The sequence below is a fragment of the Zosterops lateralis genome (assembly GCF_965231275.1).
Source record: "Zosterops lateralis genome assembly, chromosome: W".
NCBI classification, from domain to species: domain Eukaryota; kingdom Metazoa; phylum Chordata; class Aves; order Passeriformes; family Zosteropidae; genus Zosterops; species Zosterops lateralis.
The window spans coordinates 13271311-13294109 of record NC_139801.1 but is presented as its reverse complement, the minus strand read 5'-3'; the positions used below and the strand labels follow the sequence as shown (position 1 = coordinate 13294109).

The following is a 22799-nucleotide window of genomic DNA, read 5'->3' as shown; positions in this document are numbered from 1 at the left end:
GTAAGGCAACTGCAAACAACAGACCCTTTGCATGAGGAGTAGGCTTTTTTGAAGTTTTCTTGTGAACTCTGAACATGGTTTGAAGGAGACCTCATTTTTTAGAGAAACTGTCCTTGAGGGTAGTAAATCTGATTCTCCACCATTTGAGAGAAAAAATGAATCTATAGTTTATATAAGGGTGTCTGAAGTAGACTCCCTGACTTGATATGAATAACTGATCTCTGGACTGATAAACACATCCTGCAAGGACGATCCCCTCCAACTCCACTTAGTGATCCTCTGCTTAGGCCTCTCTGAGTACCAGGTATCAATCACGTGCAAAGGAAGACTTTATCAGGAAGGTAGCTGTGGCTTCTCACACTTGGTCTTGAGGACTAGATAAGCAACAAAATATTGCTGCCTTGCTGTGCTCTGTAGGCATTGCCTTTTCAACAGCAGCAGCTGCCTTCAAGGAAACTGATTTTTTTTTTTTTTTTTTCATTTTTTAAATGGGAGCATTCCTGATTACCACTTGCTGTATGGAGGAATTTTATTTTCCTTCTCATCACTGTGAGATAAGCAGTACAAATTAACACAGGAATATTTTGAGATTAACAGTCAAACAAATACACCAGGGCTCTGACACTATAGTATGACAGGGTTTATATTAGAATAAATCACTTGGTTTCCTTCTTTGAAACTGACTACTTTAGCATTATATATTGTAGCAGATTTTTAGTTACAGACACATACACACAGAGAATATTCTGAGTTTGAAGGGACCCACAAAGATCAAGTCCAACTCTCAAGTGTATGATGTGTATGGGGATTGAAATTGCAACCTTGGATGTTATTAGCACAGTGCTCTAACCAACTGAGCTAATCTCATTAATCACCTCAGTCAGTTTCTTGTCTTTACCCTTTTCAAGAATAGGGTTAGGGTTTCAACCACTGGATGCAATGACCACTATAAACCTTGTCAGAAACCTCTTATGGAAATGCAGTTGGAATGGGCACAGAATTGGCTTATTTTGAACTCCTTTGTTAGGTAAAGCAGAAATCCTCTACTCTTCCAAGCTCCACATAGGAAAGCTTATCTTTTTTTTTGGCTGGTGTAACTATGTTTCCCCCCTACCCAGTGTTTGTAAATTGGTGCTATGAAGGTGAGTTTTGCTGGAAGCTATGGGCAAGCACTGGCAGCATCCCTTGGTGTCTGCTGCAGTGAGGTATTAAATGCCACAGATGACACAGAGCATGTCTGCCTAGACACTGCTGCTTCTATCTTTTCTTAGGTGCTGGTGCCTCTAGCCTTTCTTCATCCAGTTTTTGCAAGCAGACTTCTTAAAGCTGTGAACTTTCTTGGTTTTGCAGGCTGGTGCTCTGGCCTGCTTCCTCTTCCTGTCCTCAGCAGCGTGGCTCCTGAAGCTGTGTGGATACTGTGGTTTGTTGCCCACATGAGCCATCTTTGCTGGGGATGAAGAGCAGTTGCTGGTGGTGGGGATACAGCTCTGGTGTGACTGCTCAGGTGTGGCTTCACAGCAGCTTCTGAATCCAAGCTGGCTTGCTGCCCTGCTCCTTCACAAGGAAGAAATAAGTCCATATGAACACAAATTTAGTTAGATTTAGCCTGAATTCTTCCTCAACCAGGCTTGCTGTTGCTCACAAGAGAGGTTCACGAAGCTGGGCAGTAGCAGCTGCCCCTTCACTGCTCTCTGTCTTCAGGCTCCATGCTAAAGTCATTAGGGATGCTTTAAAAGGTGCATTCCTGCTACAGGCTGTATTTAGGTACCAAAAGAAAGCCACATACTCTATAGGATGTAAGTACTACTTCTGTCTCACTGGTACCAGAAGTAACATGGGAAGCTTTCTCCTTAGGTGGTAGCTTTATTCAAATAGTGGGGTGGGATGGGATGCCTTCTGTGGACTTACTGCCTGCCCTGTGCTTCAATCAAATGAGAAGTTCTGTGTCCCCAGCAGAGCAGGATGGGGCTGGTGGAGAGAGCTGGGAAGCTCCCAGGAGCTGCTGGGAGGGTTAACCTCTCTCTGGTGCCTGCAGTGTGGTGCCTAGGGTGTCCCTGCTGCTGTTCTGTTCCCTGATGAGCTTAAAGGTATGAAAAGGCCCTTTAAGACTGCTGGAAGGGGGCTTGGTTAATTAAGTGTAATCCTTTGAGAAATTGCAAGCGCTTTCACATGACCCGATCCCAGCCTCCCCCTGACACAGAGGAGCCAGGGCCAGGGCTGTTTCGGCAGGGTGCTGGCACTCGGGAAGGAGCCAGATGTCTGTGAGTATGGCTGGTGCTGGAGGTGTGGGGCATCACCTCTAATTCCTCTCCAAGGCAATGCAAAGCTCTGCTGTCCTGGCAGTGGGCCCGTGTTGGCTGACCAGTGTGGTGGGAAGTGCAGCACTGCAGAGCACCTCGTACTCCAGAATCCACTTGCGTGTTCTGAGGAACAGGGGGACACTTCTTGTTAAACTTACTATATTGCTGCTAATCTTGCTAAAAGCCTAAACTGGGCAGGTTTTTAGATTATTAAGGTGCTTTATGAGATCTTAGTTCGTGCAACTCCAGCTGGATTTGATGTGCTTCCCAGGTCAGACCTGTTGGAACTGGTGAATGGTATTGGTCTAGTATTTTTACGTGAAGTAACTGCTGGGTAAACTGGTGCCTTTCAGTGCAGAGGCTATAAATGTTGGTCTGGAATTTCTTTTTAATTGAGCTTACTTCTGTTCTGTACCAGTCAAATTTGCAATAAAGTACAAGTTTTCCCTATGTTACATTCTCCAGAAATAGTCTACTTGGTGGCTTGAACCTGGGAAGCAGGGAATATCTGAAGCTTGAAGCCTCCAGCCCAGCAGAGTATAACAGCTTCCTTGCATACAGGAAATGCAGGGAGGAAAGAAGCTTTAGCTCAGGGTCAGGGTTTTGTAGAGGTCGATACTCTGTTGTGCTGACTCCACTTATTATTCTGACATTAATTTCCTAGTACTGTATTACTGTCTAAACTTGTGACAAACAGAATTGTCTTTTCTACCTCTCGTGCTGCTCAATGCACTGGGGCATTAGCACAAGCAATACATCTGTTACTGAGCGTGACAGTATCAGTCTTTCCTGTTTGTCCTGCCATATGCAGCTACACATTTTCATCTCAGGATGTTGTTATAGCACACTATTAGGAGGACTTTATTCAGAGACCTGGAAGATATCTGAGAATTACTGCTGGTAGTAAAATTTATTTGGAATCACAGTGGGGCAGAAAGTGAGACTTAAAGGTATATGGGCAATATTAAAATACCTAGAAAGATGCTGCAGATAGGTGCCTGGTACCACTGTCTATGAAGTGTGTCTCTTGTAGGCTGCTGAACACCATGGGGGGGTGGGGGGTGGTGGGGTGGTGGCATGTGCCTTCGGAAAGCTTTTGCTGGTCAAAGGGAGCTTTCTTTGGCTGCAGCTACTGTGGGGCTGGAAGAATATCTCTTCCATGCAAGAGGTTCTGTCTGTGCAGGAGGTATCACACTTGACAATACTGTCCTTGGCAGCAGGAAGCTCTTTAATGTACTCTGGCAATGGCAAGCTTTAGCAGTGCTTAGACTGGTGGAACTATGGTAGTTCCCCAAATAGAGAAGAGGAAGGGTTGCTAGTTTTCTATCTCTTTCCTGTAGCTGTTATGAAAAGAATCAGTTAAATATGGGCACTTTTTTGGACATGTTTTTTTTTTAATTTGATGAGTATAAATTTGCCTGCTGAAATGTGATAGTTGAATGTTCTTGCAATGTGCAAAATGGCATCTGGAAGCATTTCATATAGTGTTACTAGCTGTTTGTATGAGAGGATATTAAATGATGATGGAAAGACAAAAGACTATTTAGAGGCCACCTACTAGAATAAATTTCTGTTACTTTAAGATCCAAGTAGAATTTAGAGAGTTGCAAATATTTGCATGCTGCAGTGGGTATATTATAAATGCTATGATGAATAAATTCAATTAATTGCTTTAAATAGAGTTTGAGGGTAAATTACTGCCTTAGGATAGTTTTTTTTGATAAATCTGTTGAAATCCAGTAAACCTTCTTAAAACACCTCCTGAGTGTTGAAAGTTTGATAGATGTTTAGTAACAAAATATTTGGAATACGAGAGTAGTGTACTTGGGGATGAGTGCTGCCACTAGACCTTGTGATTGAATCACTGGTGTGCAGTGTCTTTCTCTTGCACATTTCTCAGCACTGTGCACCTTACCTTTCTAGACTGACAGAGCTAAATTTGTATATGCTCAGCAGTCCAAGTCAGATACCTTATTGACATTTTTTCTGTTTGCAACCCAAATTATAAGTATGCCAAGGCTTATGCCAGCCCTCAAACCTAGGAAAACCTTATTAGATGGTTTAGAAATACAAAATCTAATACCTTAATGCTGATGAATCTTGAGGCTTTTCTTAGAATAATCACTGGTAGTAAACTAGATGGATAAATGGTTTAAAAGTGCTTTGGCAGGGTAACTCAAGGAACAAAGCAAATGAGTCTAAATTATGATGGGACTGCATAGGGTTGGCTTTGTTTTGCTATAGCACTTTTATTCCTATGTGTAACGTTTGTGTTGGTCAGTACTCAATGTTGCCCTCATATTTTTCAGCCTTCTGATGTTTGCATTTTTGTAGTGGAGTTTCTCACAGATTTTCAAGTAAACAGTGATTGTTTATCATTCCCTTCTTGAGGAGGGACAATTGATAGACTTCTAGTTTGACCAGTGTAGTTGGAGAGGTGTCAACCTTATTGTCCAATCCGTAGTCATTGTCCAAAATCTATATAAATCGAAGTAGGAAAATAAACTTCCTTCTTTTTGCCCTGACGACTAACTGTGTGCGTGTCCTTCATTTCATGTCCTATAGCGACAACTTAGTTATGAATAACTTAGTAAAGTAGTTTTACTTAAAGTGAGACTTTAAATGAATGAGGAGAAAGAAGGTAAGCATGCAGTGCCTGGCAGGTACTTGTCTGGTAGAGATTATAGTCTGTAGATCTCTTTTGTAGCTTGTTTGAACTGCAGGCAGAAGGCATTAAGATCAGTGCCTCCCACCACCTGGAATGGTAGAAACCTCCCTTTGAGCCAGTTGTTGTGAACTGGAAAAACAAAACCACCCTGGCTTGGTAGTGTATGGAGAAAAAATGTCTTTGTGTGTTGTTTTCACACCAATGAACCTTAACAAAGCTCAATTTTATAGCAAACTAGCTTCTCAGCCAAGTATTAAATTACCACTGATGGTTCCAACTAATGGTTAAAATGTCACTGGCACAGCCCAGGATGTGCTCTCTCCCCAGCTCCTTTCGCTGACAGTTCACAGCAGTGAGCTGTTGAATGTGTTAAAACCGTGTTCAGCTTGGGGAAACAGCACTACCGGGGTGTGGTTCTCCAAAGCACAAGCCTGTTTCCTGTGGTATTTCAGCTTCTGCTCTCTTAGATCAGGCTGAAGTTGCAAGTGCAGATCCATTCAAGACTTTGCTGCTCCTAAACTTTAGGTTGCTACTCATCTTGAACACAGGGGGCTTCGGGGGGGGAATGTGTAAATCTTCCTATTGAATGTACTAATTGAAGGATAATATTGGGTCAGATAGCTTAAGGGCATTTTAAGTGACTGACAGTGAAGGAATTTTGCTGGTTCCAGCATGGGACCTTATTTTACTGTGCTAACAAAGATGTGAGTCTTAATAAGTATTCTGCATAAATTGTAGGGTTACTGAAGCAGCTTTATTTTATATGTTAGGGTGTGATTTGTTCTAAATAGACACAAGTTGCAAAGAGGTGCCACAGATGTTTCAGTTCTATTTTCTGGTGCTCAGATATTTGGCTCTTAATCACCTATGCACATGATATCAGATAAGAGTAGCTACTGTGCTTTGTCCATAAACAGTGGAGCAAAGACTATTTTCTTTCATGGTAGATGATATGTTAATGCTTTAGGTGAACAGGAAATACTTCGAAGCTAACAAAACGTAAGGTGTAACTTAATGGCTCATTTAATGTAACTCTTCTTATACCTGAATGTAGCTTATGGACAGCTTTGGTCTCACTGGTGGCTGTGCTGCGTGAATCAGGCTTACAAGCCAGCACTCTTTCTGCTAGAAGAGTCTGCTTCCAAGTGTAAGTAGCAAAGCTGTTTTGGGGGGCATTCAGCCCTTCTAGGAAGTGGCCAGATTCTTGTTTTACCAAAGCACCATGAAATTAGCCCATTGTCAAGGTCTAGGATTCAAAGAGAATAATTTTGGGAAGGTGTACACTAAGAGAACTTAGGGCATCTGCATGCTATTGAAAGCTGCTAATTTAAAAAAAAAAAAAAAAAAAAAAAAAAGAGCTTTGTTCTTACAAGTTAAAAGCTTTGTTCTTACAAGTTTAGGCCATTCGTGATTCGTGCTTTCCTTGCTACTTCTGTGGGATGGTTTTGCCTTAGTTTGACATTGTGTCAGAAGGTTTAGAGGGCTTCAAAACCAACTTATTCCTGATATACTTGGTAATATCTTTGTTCTTGTAATGTCTAAATAGCATTCCTTTTGCATGAAACAGCTAGAACTTCAACTTATGTGTGCTTCAGCTTAGCTGTGCTAAGCCTGCCTTTAACCTTACAGAATTTTTAGCTTAACGTAAAACAAGAAAACCTTTAGGTTTACCTCAAGAGGATCTCAAGTACAAAATAGTGGTGTGCCTAGTCTGAAGCAGGCTTTCTGGGAAACCTCAAAAAGTATTTGTTATAGTTAATGGTCTCTTTTTGGCACTTACCTAGATTGAACTAGCAAAACATTTCTTGCTTATTGGGAAAAAACCCTGGTTCTACTTCTCTTGCAGTCTGGTTTCTTAATAAACAAGATATAAAATCTGTACATATTTTTGGTAAAAATACAGGAATCAGAACTCTGATCATATTGGTATTATGTGGTTCCTTGAATATTTCTCTGCTTACTCTTGCTTTTTGGTCTCATGCAGTTAGCTTATAGTCCAAATAATTTTGAGTTGTTCTTAAAGCTGTTCTCAGTGTAATTCCCTTCACCCCTCACCACTGGAAGCCTGGTAGTGTCTACTAATAGGATTGATTACACTGAAGAGCAAAAATATTAGGATTTGTTGATCTGAGGTAAATGACTGTTGGCAAGAGAGAGAACTGTTAATGCAAGGCCTGTGTGCTGGGATTTGGTGCATTGTGAGTATCTTGTCTGTACAATTTCAAGCCTTGAACCTTTGCTTTGATGGAAAATATTTTAAATAAAGCTGTTTTAATGTGTACCACTTGTGTTCAAAGATTACAAAATATCTTTACCTTTTTCAGTTGATAGGCATGCAAATAGAATTGGATTCTCAGGCAGCTTGGTGTACTCACAGACCTAACTTTCCCTGGCCTAAAGTTAAGGCATCTGCTTTCAGGCCAGGACTGTTTCTGTCTAGCCCCAAGCATCTAAATCATGTTTTCCAGTAATTATCAGGAATTTTGAATGGGATCAGCAGTGTTATACACTAGCATTTGAGGTGAAATGCCTCTGCTGTTTAACTTGCTTCATGAGAAGTGAAAGGTGTGTGTATGTCTTCCTGCTTCTGTGGGATGAAGCTGCTAACTCCCTTGCTGCAGTTCCTTGCCACTTTCATGCCACAAGTGAAAATGTGATGGTGAGACATTACTGTCAAAATAGTGCATCATATAACATTTCTTCTGGAAGACCATTTATGATCTTGCATCTAAGGCTAGTATAGTTGTGAAATCTTGATTGCAATTTTAAATAACACCTAAACAATTTCTGCAGTTTTTAGAAATCTTTCATCCCCCTGAAAGAATTGGAAAGCAGTATTGGCAGCTCTACTGCTATGGGAAGTGTTCTCATGTTCAGCATGCAGCCTTTTTGTTTTAGCCTGTGAGGGCATCCTTGCATCCTGTCTGCTTCCTACTCACAGCCCCTGGAACATGTCAGGGATTGTGCCTTATAACTTCTCCAAATACTCACAAAGACTGGAAGCATATTGTTATTATTGACCAGCCTTCTGTGGCAGACTGAGTTGTTATTGCTTCTGGCAACTTCCTCAATGTTCACACTTCAAACAAAAGGGTCTTCTTGTGTGCACCAAGTTTTGGAACATCTCTGCTTTTGTGAATGACACCAGAATGTTCTACTCCAGAAATTAAACTTTGTAAGATGTAAATGGCTGTCATGTGTGTCAGTACATGTGAATATTTGTAGGACCAGAGAGGATAAAACCACTGCAAAACAGGAAAATTATATTCTACAGGAAAACTGCGAGTACCATGCTGACAGAGCAAATGACTTTGTGACTGCTGGCAGTGAAGTTCCTGGAGGCTTGAGAGCTGCTTCCTGGTCTTGGGCAGGTGTTTGTTTTCATTATTGGGTAGCATCACTTCAAGCATGTGTAGTAATGATGTGTTTTTCTGTCTTCTAGATCAGTGTGCGTGTTACCACCATGGATGCTGAGCTGGAGTTTGCCATCCAGCCCAACACCACAGGGAAGCAACTCTTTGATCAGGTAAGCGATGGAGCTGCAGAAGATATAAAGTTGATAAAGACATTGTAATTCTATTGAGGCAACAGCAAATAATTTCTAAAGGACTTCAAAGATTGAGTGTCACTATATGTAACAGCTCCAAGAGAACTCAGCACAGTAAGAAATTGTACTTTTTTTTCCAAAACTAATGCATTTTTTAATCTCAAAGATTGCGTTAGGAGCTATTACTTCTAGTGAAGTACTGAATTGGTGCTATGCCTCATAATAATAGTAATTGGAAAGCAGTAGATATCTGCAGTCTTAGTTTGTAAGAAAAGTCTTATGGGGGACTGAGTAAGCTATTTTTGGTTGACTTACCTGCAAGCATTGTGTAATTGATTCCAAAGGGTAGTTGGTCTCTAAACCAGGAGAGACTTAGCTGGGTTTCAAATGCTGCTGCAACCTTTAAGTGCAGGTAAACTGATATTCTGTACTCCCATAAAGCCCTGAGGGAAACCTTAAGAGCAGTGAACAAGTGATACTACATTGGGTTGTCTGCATGGGGTACTTCAGCCTTCCCCTGCTTTCACTGGGTAGGCAAATTTCCTGCTGCTTTGGCCCAAACAGAAGCAGGGAGGCATGTGCAGCTCAAAGTTGGAGCAGCAGAAGACAGACATTATCAGCTGCAGGGGGTGAAACTTTGACAGGCTCCACTGTGTTTCTCTGCTGTAATTTGCCATAGATTTGCTCCTTGGAAAAAAATGGGAACAGTAAATTCATAGCTCAAAGATATGCAAATTGAATCTTGGATTAATGACAAGATGAGGGAACTGCCAGACCAGATATGTCAGAGATTTGGGTGTGGTTCAGTAGAGCTAAGCATTCTGGGGTCAGCTCTACATAGTACCTATCATAAGGAAGAGAGAAAATTAAGGGCTGATTCACCCATTGAAGTCAGCTATTTCATTTGGGGCCAGCAATTATAATTTAATTTTTAATTTTTTTTTTTTTTTTAGATCTTTAACCACAAACTACTGTTTTCTCTTGTACTCAGCTGGATGATTCAACACTAGATGGTATATTGCTCTTTGCAGCCCAGCCCTGAAGTGGAGTGAGATCCACAGCTTTAATGAAAGAGCATCCTTTCATAATGGGAAAAGTAAAAAGGCTTTCAAAAAAGTTCTGAATTGCAGTGTAGTTCTCAGCTGTCTTACTATGTAGTAGCTCCTGCATATTTTAGCCCTGTGTGGTCTCAGATCTGACAGGTTTGGACTGATAAAAGTGAAAGCCAAGTTCTGTCCAGAATCCATGTGTGCAACATGGAACTCTGCCACAGTTGGTTCATGAGAGTGTTTGCTAATGAAGCTGAGGTGACATGTCCCCAAGTTTATCAAAAAATGAACTGGTTTTGTTTTGTTTTTTTGGAAGGGGGTGTTCTTCATGTGGATAGTTCCCATGATTATTTTTCAATATCTGGCTTCTGCTATTATCCAAGCAAAGCACCAAATACTGAGAAACAATTCTACTTGCATTAGTAATATTTTTAATCTGCACATGATATTTTCAGTCAGCTCTAGGTCATCTGTGGTTTCTGCTGCAAACTGACATTGCTGGCAGACTTGGGCTTCATCAGTTTGTCTCTGAGAAGCATCCAGTCATGTTTCCAATATAGCAGCTCTTCATGTCTAGTAATTGATTTCACTCCTTTGTCATGCTCTTGGACAGCTGCATGTTTTCCTCCCTTCAGTGTATTTCACACAGCACCTGTCTAAACAGAAGTTTTGTTTTGCTTTTTCCACAGTAAACACTTTGCCAAGGGAGAAAACAAATGCTGTTGCAGAACTGAGTTTCTAAGTTGAGGCAGTGCTTGCTTCACCTAAATTGGATTGTAGGTGAAGTTGGAAATGGAAGGGAAAAAAAGTGTCTGAAGCTAGTTTTAAACATTTGTTATTTCTAAAAGGTCTGTTTGACATAAAGCTTGCTCTCTTTAGGAAAGGGATGGACCTTTAAATGTATCATCAGCTGTTGCATATCCAGTATCTTTCACATGACTGAGCTGTTTGTGTGTATTGGTTCCTGTAAAGGGATAGTCCAGTGCTGTTGTCCCTGCTGATGTTGTGACTGCTCTCTGGCTGGACATTGTTCACTCTGCCTCAGTTTCTATCTTTAGGTCGTCTGGGGTCCCATGATGGGGTGTGTAAGAACAAAGTTACTTCTGTTTATTTTCTAGCTCCCTTAAGCCATGTTGTGGCACTAGACTTGATAATTAGTATTTTCTGCATGATGCTAGTTCTGAAAATAGATCGGCTTTCATCAGTGCTTTTTTGAGGGACGGTAGAGCTCCTCTACAAAGCAGATGTATGGTTTTGCTGTTGTAGGACATTGACTTCTGGTGTGAAACTTGATTTTTGACTCTTGTACAGAAAATTTTTAAGATATCCAGCATCTTTTTGCCCTGGGGTGCCCTTTCCACTTTGAACTGTCAGTTCTGAGTTAAGCAAGAAGGAAGCTGCTAAGCATTACCAAGCATTTTAGCTGCATGGCTACCTCCATGCAATCTGCTGGCTTTGCTCAGTAACATTTAGGCACTATTTATTTTCACCTGTTGTGTATAAAGGCAGATAAATGTATTCATTATGCCACACATGATTCTGGCCCACTCTGAACAGGATTCAGATGATTTTGGAAAGCTTGTAGCTAGGTTTTAGCTTAATAAGGAGAAAAGCATTTGAGTCTAAAGTTTCATTGTAATATGTGAATGGGCATGAGGTAGAAATGTTCCTGTCTTCCTCTTTCCTGCTTGGTTAAATTTCAAAGTGAATTTTTGTAGTGACAGAACAATGCAGATGCTTCACTGCTTTGTAGGAAGTGGTTTCTGCCTGTCCTGGGTTGCAGTGTAGGATGTACACAAAGTATTTATTCTATCACCATCTTCATGAACTGTTGAAACCAGGTGGGCTAGTGTTTTCCCAAGCCCCTGCCTCTTCTGCTAATGGCCTTTGGGGTGTCTTCTGCTAATGGCCCATGAGTCACAGGTAACTCCCTCCAGGGGTTATCTCTGTTAATGGGCCATCAAGGACCCATTTCACACTTCTCATGCTATTGTGAGATGCTCTGCCCAGGGGGAGGAGCCAAGCATTCTCACCTGGATATAAGCTGGTATGTGGGACAGCGCAAGGGCACTTATCCACTGGATTCCCAGAGGAGCAGGGCTGCCAGACCTTTCTACAGGATCACTGCTTCAGGTAGAGCACCTCACCTGGACTGCTTCCACCATCCTGCTCAAGTTGTATTCTGACTCTGTCAGTGATCCTTTGTGTTATTGCATTTATTTTATTTTACTTTTATCTTTTTACCATTCTTCTTATTAAATTATATCTCTGACTTGGAGCCTCTCATTCGTTTTGCTTTCAAACCACAACATTTTTTGGTGCCCAACGTGGGGCAGAGGCACTGAGAAAAGTCAGAACTACAGTTTTGTATTTGAGAAGACACCTGTTTGCTATGATGCTCAACATGCTTACATGTGTCTTATACCTATCTCTCTATATTTTTCCACACATGGGGTACTATCTGCCGGTCTTAATGCTCCTGCATAGACCAGGGTATGGTACTAAAATTGCCTTATTGGTCTATTATGTCCATTGCTTGATAAACTCCGAGGCAATGAACAGCATTCAGAATATATACCCAGTTTTGGATTCGTTTTCTGGTCTAGGATGCTACATCTGGGGCCTCAACAATCTTACCCAGCCCCTGTGGGGAGTAGTAAAGAATGATTTTTACAGCTTTTTAGGCATCACACAGCAGTTTTTGAAAATATTGAGTACCCTCTGGATGCCAAGGACAGTATTATGTTATTGTCAGCCCTGCTTTCTCTTCTCTGCACAGCCCTTTGTTTTTTCTGCACCATGCTTAAGATCAAAACACTACCTGGTGTGATACAGCATGTTCCTAAGGAAGAAGAAGAGGGAAAGAGAAGCAAAGCAACATCATCAGCATCTACACAGACTGTCACAGAGGAGAAGGGAACCAAAGGCAAGGCAACAGTTTCCTCATCTACACAGACCATTGCAGAGGAAGAAGAAGCCAAAAGTGAGGCAACAGTGTCCACATCTACACAGACTGTCACAGAGGAGAAAGGAACCAAAGGTGCCATCAGCATCTCCACACAAACCGTTACTGAACTGGAACAACCTAAACCAGTAGCAGTTGCCACCACTCAGAAGAAGAAGTCAAGGAGCAAATCAGTCCGTGTAGTGACTGACGAGAATGCAGCAGGACCTTTGCAGCCAGCTGAGGAGACAGAGATAGAGATCATCACTCGCTCTCTATCCCTGGGTGAGCTGCGTGACCTGCGAAGGGAATTCACCCACCAGACCAACGAGTCCATCCTGACCTGGCTGCTCCACATCTGGGACGCTGCAGCCAATGACACCATTCTGGATGGAATTGAGGCCAGGCAACTGGGATCGCTGTCCCGGGATGTGGTCATTGACGAGGGGATTGGGAAAACCCAAGAACCTCTCAGCCTCTGGCAGTGACTGCTAACAAGTGTGAAAGACAGATACCTTTGTAAAGAAGACCTCCAAGTGCACCGAGGCAAATGGAGCACAATAGAACAAGGTATCCAATGCCTGAGGGAATTGGCTGTGCTGGAGATCATTTTTTCAGAAGATGAGAGATTTCCTAAAAACCCAGATGATGTCCAGTGCACATCACGGATGTGGCTGAGACTTGCACGGCTTGGACCAGAGATGCACTCGCGTTACCTGGCAACACTGCAATGGAGGGAAGGTGAGGACAAAGTGGGTGTCTTGGCTAATAAATTAAGAATTTACGAGGACACTGTCACCGCCCCAGTTCGCACCCATGTCTCGTCTGTGGAAACAAGACTGTCTGAGCAAGTCCAGAGCTTAATTGAAGAAGGCCATCAGAAATTAAACAAACTTAAGGAAGAAATTTACCTTATCTCACCAGAGCCGACGAGAGTCTCTGCCATTAGGAGCAGGCGTCCCCCAGCCAGGGAGAGAGGATACATACTACGGGGTAACCTCTGGTCTTTTCTTCGAGAGCATGGAGAAGACATGAAGAAGTGGGATGGAAAACCCACTTCCGCCTTAGCAGCCCGGGTACGTGAACTGAAAAGAGGAACACCTACCGCAAGAAGCCCATCTAGAATCAAGGTTGCCCCAGTCTCTCAGAACTCCAGACGGTACAGGAATGATGATATGACTGATCCTCTGGAAGGGACCTCAGAAACATACGTACAGGAGGAGAACAATGTATGCCATGACCAGGAATAGGGGTGCCCTGCCTCTAGCCGGGAAGAGGAAAGGGATAATCGGATCTACTGGACTGTGTAGATCCGATGGCCTGGCACATCTGACCCACAAGAATATATGGCGTTGGTTGACACTGGGGCCCAATGTACCATGATGCCATCAAGGTATATAGGAACAGAATCCATCTCTATTTCTGGGGTGACAGGAGGGTCCCAGGAACTGACTGTATTAGAGGCTGAAGTGAGTTTAACTGGGAACGAGTGGCAAAAACACCCCATTGCAACTGGCCCAGAGGCCCCATGCATTCTCGGCATAGACTATCGCAGGAATGGATATTTCAAAAACCCAAAGAGATATCGCTGGGCTTTTGGGATAGCCGCAGTTAAGAAAGAAAACATCAGACAGTTGAATACTTTGCCTGGTCTCTCAGATGACCCCTCTGCTGTGGGACTGCTCAGAGTCGAAAAACAACAGGTACCAATTGCCACAACAACAGTACACCGCCGCCAATACCGCACTAACAGAGACTCTGTGATTCCCATACATGAGATGATTCATAAACTGAGGAGCCAAGGGGTGGTCAGTAAGACTCATTCACCTTTCAACAGCCCAATATGGCCTGTGCGTAAGTCCAGTGGAGAATGGAGACTGACGGTGGATTACCGTGCTCTGAATGAAGTCACGCCACCACTGAGTGCTGCTGTGCCAGACATGTTAGAGCTTCAATATGAGCTGGAGTCCAAGGCAGCAAAGTGGTATGCGACCATTGATATTGCCAATGCCTTCTTCTCCATTCCTTTGGCAGCACAGTGCAGGCCCCAGTTTGCTTTCATCTGGAGGGGCGTGCAGTACACCTGGAACCGACTGCCCCAGGGGTGGAAACACAGCCCCACCATCTGCCATGGGCTGATCCAGGCTGCACTGGAGAAGGGTGAGGCTCCGGACCATCTGCAGTACATCGACGACATCATCGTATGGGGAAACACCCCAGGGGAGGTCTTTGAGAAAGGAGAGAAGATTATCCAAATTCTGTTGAAAGCTGGTTTTGCCATTAAACAAAGTAAGGTTAAGGGACCGGCTCAAGAAATCCAGTTCCTGGGAGTCAAGTGGCAAGATGGACGTCGCCAAATCCCCACAGAGATAATAAACAAGATCACTGCCATGTCCCCACCTACCAACAAGAAGGAAACACAAGCTTTCCTAGGTGCCATAGGCTTCTGGAGGATGCACATTCCTGAGTACAGTCAGATCGTGAGCCCTCTATACCTGGTTACCCGCAAGAAGAACGATTTCCACTGGGGCCCTGAACAGCAAGAAGCCTTTGTTCAGATCAAACAAGAGATTGCTCACACAGTAGCCCTTGGCCCGGTCAGGACGGGACCAGATGTGAAGAATGTGCTTTACTCTGCAGCCGGGAACAACGGTCTGTCCTGGAGCCTGTGGCAGAAGGTGCCTAGGGAGACTCGAGGCCGACCATTGGGATTCTGGAGCCAAAGTTACAGAGGCTCCGAAGCCAACTACACTCCCACAGAGAAGGAGATCTTGGCCGCCTATGAAGGAGTGCAAGCTGCCTCAGAAGTGATTGGTACTGAAACACAGCTGCTTCTGGCACCCCAATTACCAGTGCTGGGGTGGATGTTTAAGGGAAAGGTTCCCTCCACACATCACGCCACTGACACCACATGGAGCAAATGGATTGCTCTCATCACACAGCGTGCCCATATTGGAAACCCAAATCGCCCTGGGATTTCTGGAAGTTATAACAAACTGGCCAGAAGGTGAGAAGTTTGGATTATCGTTTGAAGAAGAAGAAAAGCAAGTAACGCGTGCCGAGGAAGCCCCACCATATAATGAGCTACCAGAGACTGAAAAACTATATGCTCTCTTCACTGATAGCTCCTGTCGAATTGTAGGCACTAACCGGAAATGGAAGGCTGCAGTTTGGAGCCCCACACGACAAGTTGCACAGGCTACCGAGGGACAAGGTGGGTCGAGTCAGGTTGCAGAGCTTAAAGCTGTCCAGCTGGCTTTGGATATTGCTGAACGAGAGAAATGGCCGAGGCTCTATCTCTACACTGACTCATGGATGGTAGCTAATGCTCTGTGGGCATGGCTGAATCGCTGGAAAAAGGCCAACTGGCAGCGCAGAGGAAAACCCATCTGGGCGGCTGACTTCTGGCGGGACATCGCTGCCCGAGTAGAGAGACTGACCCTGAAGGTTCGACACGTGGACGCGCACGTACCCAAGAGCCAGGTAATGAGGAGCATCACAACAACGAGCAGGTGGACAAAGCTGCCAAGGTGAAAGTATCACAGGTGGATCTGGACTGGCAGCACAAGGGAGAACTGTTCTTAGCTCGTTGGGCCCATGATGCCTCTGGTCATCAAGGAAGAGATGCGACATACCGATAGGCCCGTGACCGAGGGGTGGACCTTACTATGGACAGCATCTCACAGGTCATCCACAACTGTGAGACCTGCGCTGCAATCAAACAGGCCAAGCGAGTGAAGCCTCTGTGGTATGGTGGACGATGGCTGAAGTACAGGTATGGGGAAGCCTGGCAAATTGACTACATCACCCTTCCCCAAACCCGCCAAGGAAAGCGCTACGTGCTGACCATGGTGGAAGCCACCACTGGATGGCTGGAAACCTACCCTGTGCCTCATGCCACTGCCCAGAACACCATCCTGGGCCTGGAAAAACAAGTCCTGTGGAGACACAGCACCCCTGAGAGAATTGAGTCGGACAATGGGACCCATTTCAAAAACAGCCTTATAAACACCTGGGCCAGAGAACATGGCATTGAATGGATATATCACATTCCTTATCACGCACCAGCTGCCGGAAAAGTTGAACGGTGCAATGGACTACTAAAAACTACCCTGAAGGCACTTGGCGGGGGGACCTTCAAGAACTGGGAAATGAACTTAGCCAAAGCTACCTGGATGGTCAACCCCCAAGGGTCTATTAATTGAGGTGGTCCTGCCCAGTCTGAACCCTTGCACACAGTGGATGGAGATAAAGTCCCTGCAGTACATATGAAAGGCATTTTAGGGAAGACTGTTTGGATTAATCCCGCCTCAGGAAAAGGCAGACCCATCCGTGGGATTGTCTTTGCTCAAGGACCTGGTCACACTTGGTGGGTAATGCAGAAAGATGGGGAAACCCATTGTGTACCACAGGGAGACTTAATTTTAAGTGAGAACAGTGTGTAACATTTTATTCTCTATGTGTATGCATATCTTTGTAAGAATGTATTGATTTGAATATGATGTAGATGGTAATAGAATAAGGGGTGGATTATGTCCTGGGTTGCAGTGTAGGATGTACACAAAGTATTTATTCTATCACCATCTTCACGAGCTGTTGAAACCAGGTGGGCTAGTGTTTTCCCAAGCCCCCTGCCTCTTCTGCTAATGACCTTTGGGGTGTGTTCTGCTAATGGCCCATTAACGCCTTTGGGGTGTCTTCTGCTAATGACTTTTGGGGTGTCTTCTGCTAATGGCCCATGAGTCACAGGTAACTCCCTCCAGGGGTTATCTCTGTTAATGGGCCATCAAGGACCCATTTCACACTTCTCATGCTATTGTGAGATGCTCTGCCCAGGGGGAGGAGCCAAGCATTCTCACCTGGATATAAGCTGGTATGTGGGACAGCGCAAGGGCACTTATCCACTGGATTCCCAGAGGAGCAGGGCTGCCAGACCTTTCTACAGGATCACTGCTTCAGGAAGAGCACCTCACCTGGACTGCTTCCACCATCCTGCTCAAGTTGTATTCTGACTCTGTCAGTGATCCTTTGTGTTATTGCATTTATTTTATTTTACTTTTATCTTTTTACCATTCTTCTTATTAAATTATATCTCTGACTTGGAGCCTCTGATTTGTTTTGCTTTCATACCACAACACTGCCCCAAAGTAGCTGGCTGTAGAAATACCACTGAACTGATATACATGTGCAGTAACATCATGATTTATACTAGAGCTCTTCCTATTCCCTAATCTTGTAACTGTACAGCTTTTTCTTAAATATCTTAGGCTTGTGTGCATGGACAAAACCTGGATTAAATGAGACAGCATTGTACTGTCTGTCTTCTACAGCTTTGCTGATGTACCTCTTAACATCACCTGCTGAACTCCAGCGCTTGCTGACTCGCCAGCAGAACTGTAACTTTGCTCCCATTCCTCAGCTGCCAGTGATGGATTAAAAGAGGAGCTCAAGGATGGGCTATGCATGTCAGGGGTGCTGCTTATCCCATAGGCCTGATTACTTCCCAGGTACCTTGAAATATTGCTTTCCTGTGGATGCAGAGCACAGGCACTGCAACAGTGATAGCTGCTTGTTTTCCTCATTTGACCCTTTTCTGTATTGGACTGAAGTGCAGCTGGTCTGGAGAGTAGTCAGTAAACCAAAGCAGTGCTTTGCATTGTATGTCTTCTAAACATAAAAGATTAATCTGTTGTCTGGTGAAACTTCTTAGTTACTTGTTGCTGTAGATGGCTTTGAAATTGTCTCTCTCCACTCTTTTGTCTCTCAAAATTCCTTTTTTTGGATACATTAATTCTAGCTTGAATCATTGAGCATCCAGTCTCCTTAAAGATGATTTCTGTCCAATTAAGAACCATGAAGACAAGTCACAGGTTAAAGAAAATGTGACATGAGAAACTTCAGTAGATATCATTTCAAACTAAAAACATGTGGTTAACCTTCTGAAGATGCTTTTCATCATTATTGTGAGCTTTTGGGGTCAAAACTAAGCTTTTAATAGAAAAGTGCATTTATTTATGGATTAAAATTATAACAATAAGCATCTCTCTTCACACTTTAAACCTGGTCACTGATGCTGTATTTTATATTCAAAATTGAGTCTTATACATAGTGGAATGTGTGTTGAGGGGTATTTTTGTTTCATTTTCCTTTTAATTCTTAAGGTTCTTTCAGATTTCATGAAGAGCCAGATCTAAGATTCTGAGTTCGTGTGCCCTGGCTTGTCTTGCCTTGCTTTTCTATCTGCATGGCCACCGAGGTAGTTGTGCAGCTAGAAACCTTGGTAATGCTTACAGCTTCCTTCTTGTTTATCTGCTGCAGTGAATTTAGTAGTTTTGTAGAGTACCAGTTTGTCAGACTTCTTTCATGTTTGCTTAAGCTTACAGCACAGGCTGATCAAACCCCTCTTGAATTTTGAGTAACTCCATCTGAGTTGAGCTGTGTTTGGAATGAAGGTGGTTGGTGTCTCATGGCCTGCAAACTAAGCTTTTTGAGGAGGGATAAGAGAAATCTTTAGCCTTGGTAAGGTCCTACCTAGTAGTGTTTAAACACATAGGAAATGGCTCTGGAACACTTAATCCACTAGGTGAAAGCACTGAAACCAAAACTCACTAAGGTAGTTTCATGGTAGAAAGCAGCAAGTCTCAGGATAGTGGCTGGTTGCCCCAGCAAACCCCAGAACTCTTGTTCCTATAATGAAGGCTTGTGGTTGAGTGGTATGAAAATGTGTCTCAGATTTCACAGGAACATGTGGAAACTTTCTGACTTTTAGAAACGCAGTAGTTCCAACCAAAAATGGACTGCTTGTTGCTAAAGATGTCAATGGCAAACTGCAGTAAGTACAAAAACTTGAAGATCCTGTAGTTTAGCACACTGGCATTTTAGCACTTTGGAGGGAAAATTAGATGTACATCCACCAGCTAAATGGAGGGGGAACAGTTGAATATTTGTGGCTGTAGATGAAGCCTATCTTGGATACTAAGTTAGAGTACCTGGAAGACCACATTCTAAGTTGTTTTTGACTGGCATATGAAACTGCAGGTGTGGCACCAGTTCAGAGCTCCTCCAGCAATAAGGTTAGCTGGCAGTTTTCTCTCAAATGTACTCAACATACCTGTAGTAGAAAGGGAGAGACCTACCTCACCTTTAAGTAAGGCAGCATTCAAGGCACTTGTACCCTGATATAGCCTGAGATGATTTGGCCTTTGATGCAGGAACGTGATCCAAGTGGAACGCCTTTTCCTCTGCTTGCATGCTTTGGTCTTGCCTGTGTGTAAATAGTGCTTTCATCAGAATCTGTACTTGTTTGCCAGTGTGGTGGTGTGTTTCCTGGGCTGAGAATGACAGCCATTTTCAGTCATCATCTTGATGCTAAAGTGTACATTTAAGAGGCTGCTTATGGCTTCCTCTTCTGCTGTGGAGCAGCACCCAATGGCAGGAACATAGTTCAGAGGGAGCTGGGTGAGTGCTGAGGGAAAGGACAGGAATTATCATGCAGACCTAGAAAACAGAGTAAGAAGGAGTGAGAGAAAAGGTTACCTTAAAGATCTTCTGTTTCTTCTCTGAACATAAGTAAAAAAATCCTACTAATTTGTGCTTAGACTTTCGGCAGAGGATGAAGTGAGTCACCAGAAATGCATCTTTTTCCTATGTCAGTATGGCTTACTGAGTAGAATTTTAAGCTAAAGGTAGTACTCAGTTAAGAGTTTTGTAGTAGCTGGTCAAGGTACCATGAGACAGCTGGATTTTAAGGCTGCATCCAATCTGTTGCCCATTGTAAACTGAGCTTTATCCAGCAGGCTAAACAAGACCCAGGGATTGGCTTAATGCTCCCCCTGGCATGAACAAAAGACGCTGCTCTCCAGATGAGAGTGTAGATTTTAGATATTTAAGTATTGTGGTCTGTGTTAAACAGTACTCTCTATTCTCCTATCATTTCTGCCAGCCCTTCTCCATCCATAGCCACTGTCAGTAGCTGTTTGCTTTTTGGAACATCTCACAGTTCATTAGGGCTCTGAATGCTATACACCCCCAGACATAATTATGCTGCTGCCAGCCAGATTCCTTGCAGATGTAAAAAGCTGTTTCTTCTTCATGCTTTTCCCCTTGCTAAATGGAACTAAATAGCCTGCTAAAGCTGAGGAAGGAGGAGGACTATCCTCCTTGCCTTAGTTCAGTGGCAGCTTGGGACTGTGATGGTGAGTGCTGTGTTGTCTCCCCTCTTCTCTTCCCCCAGCTCATTGTTGTCTCTGCTATTGCGGTGCAGGCTTCTGCTGTGGAATAAAAATCCTTTTGTGTGGGACGACAGTGTGGAGCCTTTCAGCTCCTTGCTGGCAGTCCAGTCTGTTGAATTCCCAGGCATAAGCTGCTGTCAAGTGGAAGAGAGGAAAGCAGACCTATGCAGTTGAGTGAGGAGCTTCCATCCCATTCATATGTTAATTCTTCCAAGAACAGAGCTGTCCTTGGGCTCTAGGACAGCCTTTCTCCCCCTCCTTGAACCATCTGCTTCCAATCACAGAATCGCAGAATATGCTGGGTTGGAAGGGACCCACAAGGATCATTGTGTCCAACTCCTGGCCCTGCACAGGACCATCCTCAAGAATCACACCACATGCCTGAGAGTGTTGTCCAAATGTTTCTTGAACTCTGCTAAGAGAGGTACTGTGACCACTTCCATGAGGAAGCTGTAGACTGTGATGAGGTCCTCTCTGTCTCCTCTTCTCCAGGCTGAACAGACCAAGTGCCCTCAGCTGCTTCTCATACGGCTTCCCCTCAAGGCCCTTGATCTTCGTTGCCCCCTTTGGACCCTCTCTAATATCTTAATATCAGAGATTAATAGCTTTCTTATATTGCAGTGTCCAAAACTGCATGTACATAGCAAACCCTGAATTCTTCTCCAAAAGTCTCCTTAGCTGTGTGCATCCTGCTGTATGATGCACAAGGGACCTGTATTCCCCTGAATCTGCAGGGGCTCTAGCCCAGCTCTCCAGTTCATGTTCAAGGACAGGCTGAATAATTTCAGGAACCCCAGTGGAACGATTTACATAGACTACATGATCTAGTGTAGGTTTTGTCTCTGTGTGTGCCACCAATGGCCTCTGCTGAAAACTGTGTTTGGTTTTTCTGCCTGAAAGGAACAAAGACCCTAATGGTGCTTTTAAAAGCCCAGAAGAAATGTCTGATCCAGGCCCTAAACAATCTAATTAGTCATGTGTTGGTGGGGAATCTATGTCTTTGGTGTTTTATCTTGCCAAAGTAGAGACCACATCAGAAGGGAACAAAGTGTGCCTTCGGGGAGTACAAAATTATAATCAACTGACTTGGCAGCTGGTTTTCACAGGGCAAGTCTCAGTCTCTGCATCTGTTAGCCCCTTTGAAAAGGGGAAGCTCTGAGCAAGCCTGAGTTGAATGGTATGTGAAAACAGCTGACAGTGTTGTACTTTAGGAACCATATCAACCTGAAGACAGATGTCTTCTTCCTTCCCCTTTCTTGTCCAGTAATGGAGGTGAGCAGTAGGTGCCTTGTTTGCCAAAATGAGACTAACTCCTGGGTGTTCAGGAGGGATGTGGAGGAGGTTCACTGTGTAGACTTGCTGCACCCTGTGGCATGTCCCAGGCTTTTCAGGGCACAAAGGGAGATGTCTTGATAGCAGTCAGGCTTTGGAGAAACTTCTCCCTCCTTTTAACCAACAGTGGCACTGTACTGCAGTAGTCTTGCTGTCCCACCATGAGGCTCTTGTCTCTTGTCACAACACGTCTTTAAAGCCTTAATTCTTATTTACATAGCATGCCTGGTGTGCTTGGGAAGTAACTACAGAGAGAGATTACATAATGGTGTAGTTAATATCTGTTGTGGTTTGAAAGCAAAACGAATGAGAGGCTCCAAGTCAGAGATATAATTTAATAAGAAGAATGGTAAAAAGATAAAAGTAAAATAAAATAAATGCAATAACACAAAGGATCACTGACAGAGTCAGAATACAACTTGAGCAGGATGGTGGAAGCAGTCCAGGTGAGGTGCTCTACCTGAAGCAGTGATCCTGTAGAAAGGTCTGGCAGCCCTGCTCCTCTGGGAATCCAGTGGATAAGTGCCCTTGCGCTGTCCCACATACCAGCTTATATCCAGGTGAGAATGCTTGGCTCCTCCCCCTGGGCAGAGCATCTCACAATAGCATGAGAAGTGTGAAATGGGTCCTTGATGGCCCATTAACAGAGATAACCCCTGGAGGGAGTTACCTGTGACTCATGGGTCAGGCGTTAATGGGCCATTAGCAGAAGACACCCCAAAGGCCAT

General features: G+C 43.8%; 1 protein-coding gene across 2 annotated transcripts in view; it reads left to right on the top strand.

The window, feature by feature from the left end:
* The window catches only part of LOC310922118 (moesin), a 60467-nt gene that overhangs the window by 25698 nt on the left and 11970 nt on the right, over nucleotides 1–22799 (top strand). For both annotated transcript variants that reach the window (XM_083882492.1, XM_083882493.1), the window contains exon 2: nucleotides 8411–8494. In XM_083882492.1, coding sequence (XP_083738618.1) covers nucleotides 8411–8494 — 84 coding nt within the window. The remainder of the gene's footprint in view (nucleotides 1–8410; nucleotides 8495–22799) is intronic.